Below are 12,889 nucleotides of genomic sequence, written 5' to 3'. Positions count from 1 at the left end.
GAATTTAATTGTGAAGCTCTGCCCTATCCACAGAATCACTCCGAATGTTTCATTGTCAGTTCCCGCAGTAAGTCAGTAGTAAATGCCATTCTTTCTTCTGTTGCCATCTCAGATTTTGTTCATAATACCTATGGAGGTCACAGTCTGCAACAGAATTTACGGTGTGCTGCTCTCTCTCTGAAGTTGTCACATTACAAAAATCTGCTTTGCTCTTTAAAAAAAAATAGTTAACACTCCTAAAACCTAACATTTATATTTTCATTTTAGGAAATAACATCTTTGCTCTCACTTTATGGTGGACAGTTCAGCGGTGAGCAGGAAATTCATGTAAACGTAAGTGAGGACCAAATACTTTACTTGAGTGCATGCATGGTATGCAAGTATGTTCTTTGTAGTATTTTTATTAAATATGGGTAGCTGAAAAAAATTTTGAAGTTTCTTAGGAAAAACAAGGAATCTTCCAAAACCAAGCAATTCTCAATTTCAGTAACGACTTGGAATTGAGTAAAAGATGCACAAAATGCACCTCAGGATGTTTTTATTTAACAGTGTGAAAAGAAACAGTGCCATCTGCTGGGAGGCTCTCCTTTCTTTTCAGAATAGCCAAACCATGAAAACATTCAGCAGAAGTTTGAATTTGGTGTTCGCCTCTAAATCAATGAGACAGTGTATCTGGAAGAGTGAAGCTCCGTGTGATTTTCGTCTCAATGCTTTATCAGAGAATGTTACTGGGTTTTAGTTACTACTTGTGTGTAACAAGGTGTTTTGAGTGTTTAGAGGATGAATAATCTAGAGAAGTATAAAAAAATAATATTTTACCAAGTCAAAGATATGGTGGGAAAATGAAATACCTAATACAATTTCGTAGCCATTCAAGTTGAGTATACAGTTTTACCTCAGATTAAATGTTTTATCCTCATGGTCTCTGTACAGTTAGCAGATTATTTTTTTTTTAATCTTCAGCATGCATGTTCTGTTTTTATGGAACAGAATTGTGTAGTTGTGTAATTCATGTTACATCCTGCAGCTAGATATTTGCATGACTTATCTTCTCTTTATTTCAGTCTCCGTTTTGGATTCTCAACATTCCTTCAGAAGAGACAGCAAGGGGACTAATGAAACGGACAGTATGTGCAAAGTAAGAGGTGAAAAATCTTGTAAATAACATAGGCAGTGGAAAATTGTTCTGCTATATTCTGGCAAATATTAATTTTGTATGGAGTCTTAAACAGTCTCTAATTAGCTCTAGAATTGGAGAGGCGTTACTGGAGCCTGTAGGACTGATTATGTAGCCTACCTGTCCTCTTTACTTAGTGTACGATCAACGCAGGGTCTTGAACGGCATTCTTCACTGCAGAGCCAGTGCTTGTCTTGTAGTATCACTGATGTTTTAGTGACCTTGAATAAGGTTTAGTTGGTGGCTTTTTTTAATATGTGTATGGCATTAAAAGAAAACCAGCGATACATAAAAACTGAAAATCAAGTTTGGAGGGGAAAGGCAGTGATTCCTTGTGTCACCTTCCTAGTGCTGGTGTCTCAGCCCAGACTGCTGCAGCAGAGGTCCTTCTAGAAAATTCAAGAGCACAGGAATATGCCAGAGAGCGATTGTTCCAATGGCTTTTGGTCCTGTTTAGAAGTGTCTGCATAACATGCTGTCCAGTGAGGCTTGAGAGATACCTCGGAGGTATGGTTCAGGATGAGAAGCAGCATAGCTGTGGTATGGCTCTCTGACCATACTAAATTTGGGGTGTCGATGCTGTCCTGTTCAGGGTTAGTTTGGCTGCCTCTGCAGAGCATTGCATGGTCCCTGCTGAGTGCTTCTTGTGTCAGGTATTCGGTTTTACTTACAATGACGTGGGTTGTACGCTCTTACCTAAAGAAACCCCATGTATACAAAATTGTCCTTATGATAGTATGTTTTTAATGGGGGTAAACTGTATTGTGCTTCAAAAAGCAGCTGTAGGCAATTAAGGAAGTAAAACATGACAAAACAGCTTGCAGATGTTCCATACGCCATGCTCGTTCAACTAATGTATGCTTATTTTATGTAGAAAGCATAACTGGCCCACTGTTTTTTTCCTGGTCTACTACTGGTCGTGAGGAGATACGTTAGTTTTAGAGTAAGATTGCTGGAGCATCTCCATTGCAATGCTAATGAATATTAAAAGCTTGGAAGCTTACATTTATCTAATTGAAATCTCCCCAGCATTTTGTGTTTTTTTCCAATATATATGTAAGTATAAGAGTAAGAAGTGGGCCTGAAGGTGTTATAAGAGCTTCTCTGACAGTTGAATAAAATTTGAAGATGAATGTTTAGTTCTCTCTAGTACAGCCTATGCTGTCAGCATTTCCATTGCTCCATCTAGAAATATAGTTTAAATTCTCACAGTAGATAGAAACAGATGCTTTAGGAAAAAAATGGACACTGTGAAAAATTTACCTTTTTTTCAGTGTAAATGCAGGTTAGAAATGTAGCCTTAAATCATTTATTCCAGAAAGGAATATTTTAAGTAAATGGCTTACCACTGGGCCTTGGTATCTGCTGTTGTCACTTAGTAAAAGGTAATTCTCTTTTATTTTTGTTTGAGTGAGCTAAACCTTTGAACATTTTGACCATTTTCTTTCAGGAGTCATCTTTGGAAAGGTACTACATGGCACTGCTAATCCTTAAAGCCTGTGTTTATGGTGTGTTGCAGATGCACCTAAGAGTGTCCAACAATATATGCAGTGGCACTAGGATTCCTGTACTAAAAAGGTTTTTTTTCTTTGATGTGGAAAGCCCACTCGGTTGGGATATTTGAATGCTGGGGGAAAGGTCTGTGATGTGGTGTTGTGCCTTCATTACAGTAGCATCGGTTATCTCATCTTCCAAGGCAGTGCTTTTCTTAAAGCCAGCAATATGGAAAGAAAACAAAAAAAAATGTAAGACAGCATAGTGTTTAAACAGCTGAAAATATCAGACATCATAACCACATCTTAAAATGGGATAGAACCTCTGGTGATGTCATTATACATAGGATGTTACAGTTTCATGATTTGTTTTACTCCAGGGTAGTGTAACACTTTAAAAGTCTGTTCTTGACCTTTTTCAGCCTTTGCTTACCCCATCAAATCGATAGGTAGAAATGAACTTTGTCTCGTTCGCTAGTATCACTGTGTGCCAGAAAAAGGTCTGGTGATGTCCAATGGTACTAAGACTGAAATTTATGTTTTAGTATATGTTACCAAACAAAAAAGCTTCATCGACATACTAGTTTAGGATTAAAAATAAGTGTGTCCCTGTTAAGAAGAAAACTTAAGCATGTGCTAAGAGTTAAATAACACACTTGAATACTCCATAAAGCAAAGCCTAAATACATTGGCCAAGAAGGTTAAAAGGAGTAAGTATCTGCAAGGCATTTTTCCCTGCCCCTATTTGACTGCACTCTAAAAAACTTTGTAATTTCAGGTCTATATTTGAACTCTGGGGTCATGGAAGATCTGTGGGGGAGCTCTATGCATCTTTGAAGAACTATCCAATGGACAAGATGGTATGCATCTAAAGAATCTAGATAATATGGTTCCTTAATCAGGCTGAATAGCACTGCAGCTGTACTAATGAAAGTGTCTTTGCCTTTTTTCAGCTTCCGTATCTACAGGCAGATTCTACTTACAAAGTACATATTCATACATTTAATAAAACACTGACCCAAGCACAGAAAATAAAAAAGATAGATGTAAGTAGATGTTTAAGAAAACTTTGACGTTTAATTTAATCTGTCCATGTTGTTCTTATTCCATGCTATCCATGTTGTTCTTATTCCATGCTGTCAGTGTTGTCTGGAGTGTATTTGAGTTTGGGTTTCCTGATGATCTTAAAGCAGTTCACAGCTTATGCCTTATCAGCTCTATATGAGATCTTTGTGTCTGCATTAACATTCTCATCAAAATTCATGACTTTGTATGTGCCTTACATGGTCTGTTTAGAAAAAAAAATATACAAAGACAAACACGTATCACTGCTGATTTCAGCCCAGTGTGCTGGGGAAACTGAAGCTTATTGCCCAAAACTGTAAGATTCATATGGATAGACTTAGGTGCTAGATTTTCAGAAAATCTGTTGCTTGATCTCCATATTAGGCATTTATTGTTTCAGAATGTGGAACAAGCCAGTCCAGTGACTTCAGTTGCAAGCTGTAGATTGTGTGCTGATTTCCTGTTCTGTCCTTACGCTCTTGTCTGCACTTGGGCTCTCCTCCTAACTGTATCAGTTAGAAAAATTTCCTAATTAAAATAATGACTGTTAATTTTTGCTCTTCCACATTCTATTTTTAGCGGCCATTTATCCTGTTTACTTCATTTACAGAGACTGAAATTATCTGTATTAATAGTAGCTACTCTTTCCCCTTTGTTCAGTTTTTGTGTACGTGAAATAATGCTGAGTATGTAAATTGGTCTAACTGCACATCACTGAAATCTTAAATCCCATTGTTCATCATCAGTGTTGTTTTTATAACTTGAAAATTGTATAATTAATAGGCACAGTTCATTTCCTCTAAAGTTGGGTTCGGTTCAGTTAATAAAAGTTATTGTTCCTGATTTCTACTCCTTAATCATTTGAGCTATCTTTATTCACAAAAAAGGAATTTCAAAAATCTAGAGAAAATTGAGAATGTACTTTTCGTACTAATCTATCATTTCTGACAAGTGGAATTGTGGGGTTTTTTTTGGTTTGTTTTTATATTTTTATTTTGTGGGGGTGCATACTTAAAAATTTGACCCTGTTATTTTTTACTCTGTTTTTCTTTATCGTATAGGCCCTTGAATTTCTGCCATTCAAAGGAAAAGTAAATTTAAAGAATCCGGAACACAGCTTCTGGATTTTGGAAGATTATGGAATGGATCCTAATAATGTTCCAGAAGAGCCCTTTCATCTGTATTTTGGTAGATGGGTGCGTGAGTATGCTTGCTGCAGTTCTTATGAGCTGGTATTTTCAGGAAAGTGTTCTTCAATTTCAATGTAAAAAATTGTGTTGAGTTTTAGTGGAAGCAGACAATATAATTATGGCTGAATCTGTCACTGTGTAATACACTGACGCAAGTCTTGAAAGTCCTTATTGTGACTAGGAAAAAGCAGGTTAATTGAGCAATTTAGAGGTGGAAAAAATTGAAGTTATATCTGGGAACTCACTTTATCTAGCCCTCCACTGAGAGAACTCAACCAAGCAGTGAGACTACACATATTATTGTGGGCCCAGATGGAGCTAAAAGCACCAGCAGCTTGTTTCAATCACGAAGCAAGATGTGCAGGAACTGTAGATGGCTTGCAGCCCCGCCGAGTCGCATCAGCCCCGCTGGAGTGTTCCGTAAGCGCTTCAAATGGTCCTGGCAGGCACCTCCACAGAAAGGCACAGGCTGATCCCTGAGGCATTGGATACCGGCGGGTCCAGCCCACGGGTGGATGCTCGCCTGGGGGGGACACTAACAGTGCCCTGCTGTACGGTAGGAACCGTGTTCAAAAACTGTCTGGAGCTTGTCGTCTGAGGCCTTTAGTACAAATGTTCTTGCCTGTTGCATGTATGCACTCCAAACCTGCTGCATTATTACAACACTAAGATCCCTGGTGGTCTAGTGGTTAGGATTCGGCGCTCTCACCGCCGTGGCCCGGGTTCGATTCCCGGTCAGGGAAAGTTCCTTTTGCCTGACCAACGTAGTGGCTTCGTATGATGAAGTGACTACATCAGTGGATGAGGGAAGAGCTACGGATGTCATGTGTCTGGACTTCCATAAGGCCTTTGATATGGTCCCCCACAATATCCTCCTCTCTAAATTAGAAGGATACAGATTTGATGGGGGGACCATTCGGTGGATAAGGCTGGATGGTCGCATCTAGACAGTAGTGGTCAATGGCTCGATGTTCAGACAGAGAACAGTGACGAGTGGTGTCCCTCCATGCCTGTGATTAATGTGAAAGCACTCTGGGTTGTGGCAATACTGCAAAACATTGCAGCTGTTGTCCCATCTGTGCTGAATTCCTGAAGTGTTTAAAATGAGTAAACCAACCTGAAAAAAATAGGCAAGTGTATTTTGTTTACCCGGTAAGACTGATGTTGACCGGAGCTGGGGGATAGCGTTGGAAGAGCTTTTGAACATGTTTTCTTCCAGGCTGCTTTGGTCCTCTTGAACGTATTTTGGAAGTCTGATGTAAAAATGTTAGCATTTGGTCTTTGTTTGTTTTTCCAGTAAATTCTGATCTGTCAACGCTATCCTAAATTTAGATTTTGAGCGTGACAGAAAAGCCAGTGAAGGTGGAAATTCTGTGTGACCTTAAGCATGTGTGTGTGTATGTGCACGCAGGTGTTAACGTGCTTTTTTACCCCTCATCATTTCAAAATTCTTTTAGCTCTGAATTGCCAGGAATTGTTTTTCTGATACCTAGAATAATAGCAAAGTTGCTCTAATTGTTGTTTCTTCAGAAGAATTTTCCCTCTAAATTGTTTGTATGTTTTTGACCTCTGCTTGAAGAATTTATCTAGGTGTTGAACCAAGATATCTGTTGCTTGGAAAGAAATCCGTCATATTTTCAGACAGCAGAAAGCAAAGTGACTTGGTATGAAATGAAGAGTTCCCTATTTGTTGGATGGTGTCACTTAAGCAAGTCTATTAGCCTGTCTGCTTATATCTTGTATCTAAGACCTGACAGTGATTTAAATGTTTCTACAGATTGCAGATGGCCAAAGAGAACTTATTGAGTCCTACAGTGTAAAAAAGAGACACTTTATTGGAAATACTAGCATGGATGCCTGCCTGTCTTTCATTATGGCAAACCATGGGAGAGTAAAACCCAATGATGTTGTATATGATCCATTTGTTGGAACAGGTATGGTTTTTTTTTCTACTGGCGGGGAAAAACGGGGAGATTGTGTTACTGCTCGCACCACACTTTTACCTGGCGCAGTGGCTGCTGGTTCTTGACTGAGATTTGAGATGATAACAAAAGCAAAATGATGATAATAAAATGAATGTTTTGTTAACTCAGGAAGGGTTTTGGGGGCAGGAGAGTAACTTCAGAAGATGTTAACAGTTTATTTTACACTTCTGACAAGTCTATCTTCGCTATATTATTTTTTGTAACATGGCTTAAGCACTAGTTCACGCGTGTCATGAACTGCTTAAGATCCAAAGTGACTAAGAGCTGAAATTCGGCTAGAGCATGCCCTGCGGCCACTTTCAGAATGTTACAAGGAGCAGTGTTTTTGGAGCTGGCTATTTAGAGGAGTGCTGAGGGCACTTCCAGGCATATAACACAGCAATAGTTAGGTCATAGCATTCCATAGTGATCAGTTCCTTGTACCATCATGTCTTGCTTCAGGATAACATTGTTCACACCATGTATTCTCCCCCAGCTGAATATTTCTTAGTTAAGCCAGGAGGGGGAGCTTTTATTCCACGTATTACTGTATCTGGCATAGAAGTACTTTTTACCTAAGGGAAACTCAGCTGTTTTGTAGGTGAAATAGAAGATGTATTGTATCAGGTTGTGCCATTTAATCATACAAGAGTATATTGTGTTAAGCTACCTATAGTAGTTTCTTCAAAAGCATAACAAAGGCTGTGCTTCTGACCTGAATTTTGCTAAACTTTGATCAAGAAGACAAATGCGAGATGCATACAGTTAAAAATACTTACATCAATGGAAGGATGAAAAGAATTTATTGCAGAAATAACTACAGGGAAGTCAGGGAGAGAGAAGACAACACTACAGGGTCAGTAGTAGGACAAATTCTTATTAGCATGTGGCTTCTTTGATGTGATGCATCTTTGCTGGCAACATGGACAGTGGGATTGAGCACGCACTCAGCAAGTTTGCCGATGACACCAAGCTGTGTGGTGCGGTCGACATGCTGGAGGGACGGGATGCCATTCAGAGGGACCTTGACAGGCTGGAGAGGTGGGCCCGTGTGAACCTCATGAACTTCAACAAGGCCAAGTGCAAGGTCCTGCACGTGGGTCAGGGCAATCCCAAGCACAAATACAGGCTGGGTGGAGAATGGATTGAGAGCAGCCCTGAGGAGAAGGACTTGGGGGTGTTGGTTGATGAGAAACTCAACATGACCCAGCAATGTGTGCTTGCAGCCTAGAAGGCCAACCGTATCCTGGGCTGCATCAAAAGAAGCGTGGCCAGCAGGTCAAGGGAGGTGATTCTCCCCCTCTACTCTGCTCTCATGGGACCCCACCTGGAGTACTGCATGCAGCTCTGGGGCCCCCAACATAAGAAGGACGTCGACCTGTTAGAGCAAGTCCAGAGGAGGGCCATGAAGATGAACAATGGGCTGGAACACCTTTCTTATGAGGACAGGCTGAGAGAGTTGGGGTTGTTCAGCCTGGAGAAGAGAAGGCTCTGGGGAGACCTTATAGCAGCCTTCCAGTACCTGAAGGGGGCCTACAAGAAAGCTGGAGAGGGACTTTTTACAAGGGCACGTAGTGATAGGACAAGGGGTGATGGCTTTAAAGTGAAAGAAGGTAGATTTAGATTAGGTATTAGGAAGAAATTCTTCACTCTGAGGGTGATGAGGCACTCGAACAGGTTGCCCAGAACAGTTGTGGATGCCCCATCCCTGGAAGTGTTCAAGGCCAGGTTGGATGGGGCTCTGAGCCACCTGGTCTAGTGAAAGGTGTCCCTGCCCATGGCAGGGGGGTGGAATCAGATGATCTTTAAGGTCCCTTACAACCCAAACCATTCTATGATTCTCTGTACTATAGAAAACAGACCAGGGATATAATATTTTCAGAAACACAAGGCTTCAGTGAACTGTATGTTTTTGTTTTAAATTTTTGTTCATATATGACTTGATTTTTTTGCGTTTGTAATAATGTCTTATGAAATTTCCTCCTTATGCTTGTGTTCCTTGCGGATGAGTAGTACTCTGAAAGGTTGAGGAAATTCCTCTACTTCATCTCTTAAGCAGTTTGTTTCATGTCACTGTCTATGGTTTTGTGTCTTTTTACAAAAATCTGCTAAACCAAAATCATAAAAAATTCTCTGAGAGCATTCATTCTCTTGGGAGTGAAAGTTGAAGAAAAAATGGAAGGGTAAAGTTAGAGGAAGAAAAATCACACAGAAGTGGCAAAACTGTAGAAATTCAAGATAAATGTTGTGTTTCAGTTCAAAAGTGTAACACATACAAAATTCTCCCCAAATTGCTTAATGATTTGAATTGCAATTTTTGTGGTTTTATTGCACTAGGCAGCTGTAATATACAGGCTTGAGATTAAAGGTATATAGGGACACTGGAGAAATTGGGTGGCACACCATTTGTCAGTACAGTGTATTTATGACTAAACAACTAAACAGTGGCTTTTGCACCTACTTTTGGTGAGTAGACCCCAGGAATTTCAATAGTCTCTTGAGGTCTCTTAGAGGATTTTGAAGATTGTCAGTGCAACAGCACCCTGCCACTGGAATTTTGGGACGTAGCTCAGAGTTGAGAGCGATGCAGTGGGTTTGAGCTGATGGGTTTGGAAAGAACATACATTCAGGCTTTGAGGAGTACTTTGAAGAAACTGCAGTTCAGATTTCTTTATTGGTGCAACTTTAATACCTGGCTTGGTTTCTTCCTGTTTTTTACGCTGAAAAGGTAAATAGTACCCAATTAGAATGGCCTTGCAAAATGGTGCTTGCTTGTTGGAAAAAAACTGGTTTTGCTGGATGAGCCAAATCACAAGTCTTCCACAGTAGTGTAAGAGTGGAGAATTGGAATTTGTCCTTGGAATGAACGGTGCTTTTGACCAGGCTGGTTTAGGAGACTTGATTCCCCTTTCTTGTAAAGCAGAATTGGAGTGGCCAGGATTGTTTTTGAGTTGTAAAATGTAACTTCCATAAACTGTTTAGATATTCTTGCCTCAGTGTTGGGCAGAAGGAAGCCTGAAGGTTTCTGGAAGAATAAATCAAGTCTTTTACCTGAGTCCTTTAGACAGTCTGTTCTGGTTATCTCAGTAAGTTTATTGTTTGTACCTTTGGAAGATGTTTGTCCCTACTTTCCCTTTGCCAGTTCATGATACTGCATAATTGCAAGTGACAGGAGTTTTTTCCTTGACATCCTGGAGGACAGTGGTATGACCAGACCCTCATCTGTGCTGAAGAGATGGGGAAAATAGTATACGATAGAAAGGCATGAAGTTCTGTGCCATCATCATTCTGTCATCAGGGGACGCATTGATTCTCTGATTAACCCTTTGTATACAACTGTTTGATATAGTAGGTCAAAGGGCTGGCCATATTGGAGTATTTAAGTATTCATGCACCTTGTCTGTGAACACAGTTGAACTAGTACCAGCTGAGATTTATTAAAAGCTGTAAGTGCATGTTTTCCTAACTTTTTTTTTCCCTGTGATTAAAAACATTCTTAGATGGGCAAAGTACTTTCTTCTTACTTTTTTTATAGGACTGGGTGGTATGCCATACTTGGGGTCAGGGCTAGCTAAATTTCTCTTGACCCTCTGGAGGTACTGCCCATCTGTTCTGAGGGATTGCAGCCGAGAAGGGAAATGGGTGACTCCTCTGGGGTGAGTAACCTTGCTTTTCCCTGATCCATTTCACAAGAAAAAGCAGAGGAATTTTTTTTTTTTCCTTTCTACCTCACCTTCAGTTTTGATAGAGTTCATTAGCATATGATGTAGAAGTTCTCTAGTGCCCTGAGATGGGATCTTCAGCCTGTGCACGCGGTGAGTGTTAGGGATTTGTTGGTGCTGAGCGGGTGGCGCGGGGCAATGCAGCCACCTGGGATGCTCCTCTCCACGCTGTGGCGAATGGGAGAACTGGTGTCACCCGCACAGCCAGCTTGCGCGTTGTTCCCTATGCTGGTCAACTCTGCATCCTGCAGCAATCATCCCCTTTATTTTAGTAGGACTGTTGGTATCCATAAGCAATTGACATCAGTAGTGTGGGGTTCACAGCCTTGTTCTCAGTCACTGTTCTGTTTTAAACCATTCTGTTAGCTACATACCTCCTTATTAACAACTCAACAACACAGCTCTTTGGTAATCTTCTGCTGTCCGTCCTTTTTTTGTTTGGAAGCTGTTAAAGAGAGAATGTCATTTGCTGTTTTCTGTGGGCTATTCAACCATTGCCCAGTTCCAAGGGGAAACCACACATGCTTTTTTGGTAGTTTGGGTTTTTTTTTTAATTAGGAAAGTAGATCACAACAGTAGTGATTAAAAAAATTAGTTTTTGCAGGATGAGTACACTAATAAATGTACTGACAAAATAGGCGACATACAGAAAAAATGCATCTGTATATAGCTTTCACACTGCAAAACAACTACAGAAACTTTTTTGATATTGCTGTTTACATTGGAGATGTTTACATTTACAAGGCTCTTGACCATTGCTTCTTACTCAGGGAATAGCCACGTTATACGAGTTTGATTTTAGACACAGTTAAAGAGACTAACTTTGAGAACAGACATGGTAGAATTGCCATTCGTTTGGTGATGATTTTTCAGAGTGTTTGCCAACAATTTGAAATGCTGCTACTTGCAAAGCAGAATTAAAAATTTTGGTTCGTGTAATGATTAAAGGATCTTACAGCCTTGAAATACAGAAAACCATAAACAGACTCCTAAGAACAGTCTCCAGAGATAAGGAGTGACATAGGGCATAGCAAGATAAGGAAGATGAGGTATAGCAGACAAGGGACTTAGTGTTATTATCTCTGATTATAGTTGTATAGTGATTCTAACTGGTTGGTAGTTTTCTTTCTTTCTTTCTTTTTTTTTTTTCTTGGGTCTAGCTTTGGGTCTAGTGTGCTACTGGTGTAAACTCCTGAAGTTCCTGAGCAAAAAAAAATCCTAACACAGATAACATTTATGACAGCAGTTTATACTTTTCCCCTTGTCTCCCCTTTATAGGTGGCCTTCTGATCTCCTCAGCACACTTTGGAGCATATGTGTGTGGTACTGATATAGATTACAACACAATCCATGGATTAGGTATGTTACATATTTCTAAGCCACTGAAATCTTACACTCTGGAATTTAAGAATACTGATGGTACTGGATGATACTTAGTGGATTTTAAAGCAACATTAATCTTCATAGGATTTATTTGGTCATGCTTATTTTTATTGATCAATTTACATGTATCCTAGCTAGGCTATTCTCTTATTTTTTTTAAGCAGAAAATAATTAATAAAAGGAATAATGAAAACCAAAACAAAGTTCCAAATAATAATTACAACAGCTGTGTGCTTTCTTAGCCTGTGATGGAGGAAGCTTCTCCTAACCTAACCCAGGAAGTCTAATCCCATTCTTACTTCTCTGAAAAACTGCAGTGCAAATTGTATCTGACTTATTGGACAGGATTATGACTGATGAATAGTGAGAACATCTTACAAACTAACATATTTATAAATGTGTTCTGTGACACCCTATGCAGATGGTACAGCCAAACTTTTCTCATGTATTTTCATTATTCCTTGCTACTTGTGAAGTTTATCACAAATACTTGTGACAGTGAGTTGAATAAGACAGGAGATAAACTCTGGTTTTGTATGTGACATTTAATTCTTTTCCTTTAAAATAAGTGATAGAGTATATGAAAGCTTTTCCTATAAAATAATTTGTTGCTGAGTATGCTTTTCTTTTCTGTACCATGCCCCTGCCCCAGGCAAGGCAAGCAGAAAGAACCAGAAGTGGAGAGGGCCAGATGAGAATATCAGAGCTAATCTCCGACAGTATGGTTTAGAGAAATACTACCTTGATGCACTAGTTTCTGATTCTTCAAGGCCAATATGGCGAAAAGGGATGTTGTTTGACGCAATCATTACAGATCGTAAGTTTGTTAATGCTTTTTGTTTTCTAATAACAGTGATTAAAAGATTATTGCCTATGTCTATGCCTATGTACATTG

General features: G+C 39.6%; 1 protein-coding gene and 1 non-coding gene across 6 annotated transcripts in view; both read left to right on the top strand.

Annotated features, from left to right (window-relative positions):
- The window catches only part of TRMT11 (tRNA methyltransferase 11), a 31,872-nt gene that overhangs the window by 5,123 nt on the left and 13,860 nt on the right, over positions 1–12,889 (top strand). For 2 of the 5 annotated variants that reach the window (XM_087777377.1, XM_087777376.1), the window contains exons 2-9: positions 268–333; positions 1,065–1,138; positions 3,449–3,530; positions 3,624–3,716; positions 4,797–4,931; positions 6,703–6,859; positions 11,890–11,970; positions 12,647–12,811. In XM_087777377.1, the coding sequence (XP_087633503.1) occupies positions 268–333; positions 1,065–1,138; positions 3,449–3,530; positions 3,624–3,716; positions 4,797–4,931; positions 6,703–6,859; positions 11,890–11,970; positions 12,647–12,811 (853 nt within the window). The other 3 variants (XM_087777379.1, XM_087777380.1, XM_087777381.1) reach the window with 3 other exon arrangements.
- TRNAE-CUC (transfer RNA glutamic acid (anticodon CUC)) lies at positions 5,597–5,668 on the top strand. Its single transcript has one exon. It is a non-coding gene; the product is annotated as a tRNA-Glu (tRNA).

The sequence above is a fragment of the Nipponia nippon genome, unplaced genomic scaffold (assembly GCF_047370975.1).
Source record: "Nipponia nippon isolate SJK-2023a ecotype South Korea unplaced genomic scaffold, ASM4737097v1 scaffold_4, whole genome shotgun sequence".
Classification (NCBI taxonomy): domain Eukaryota; kingdom Metazoa; phylum Chordata; class Aves; order Pelecaniformes; family Threskiornithidae; genus Nipponia; species Nipponia nippon.
The sequence above is the reverse complement of the archived record's forward strand: the minus strand, read 5'-3'. Positions and strand labels throughout refer to the sequence as shown.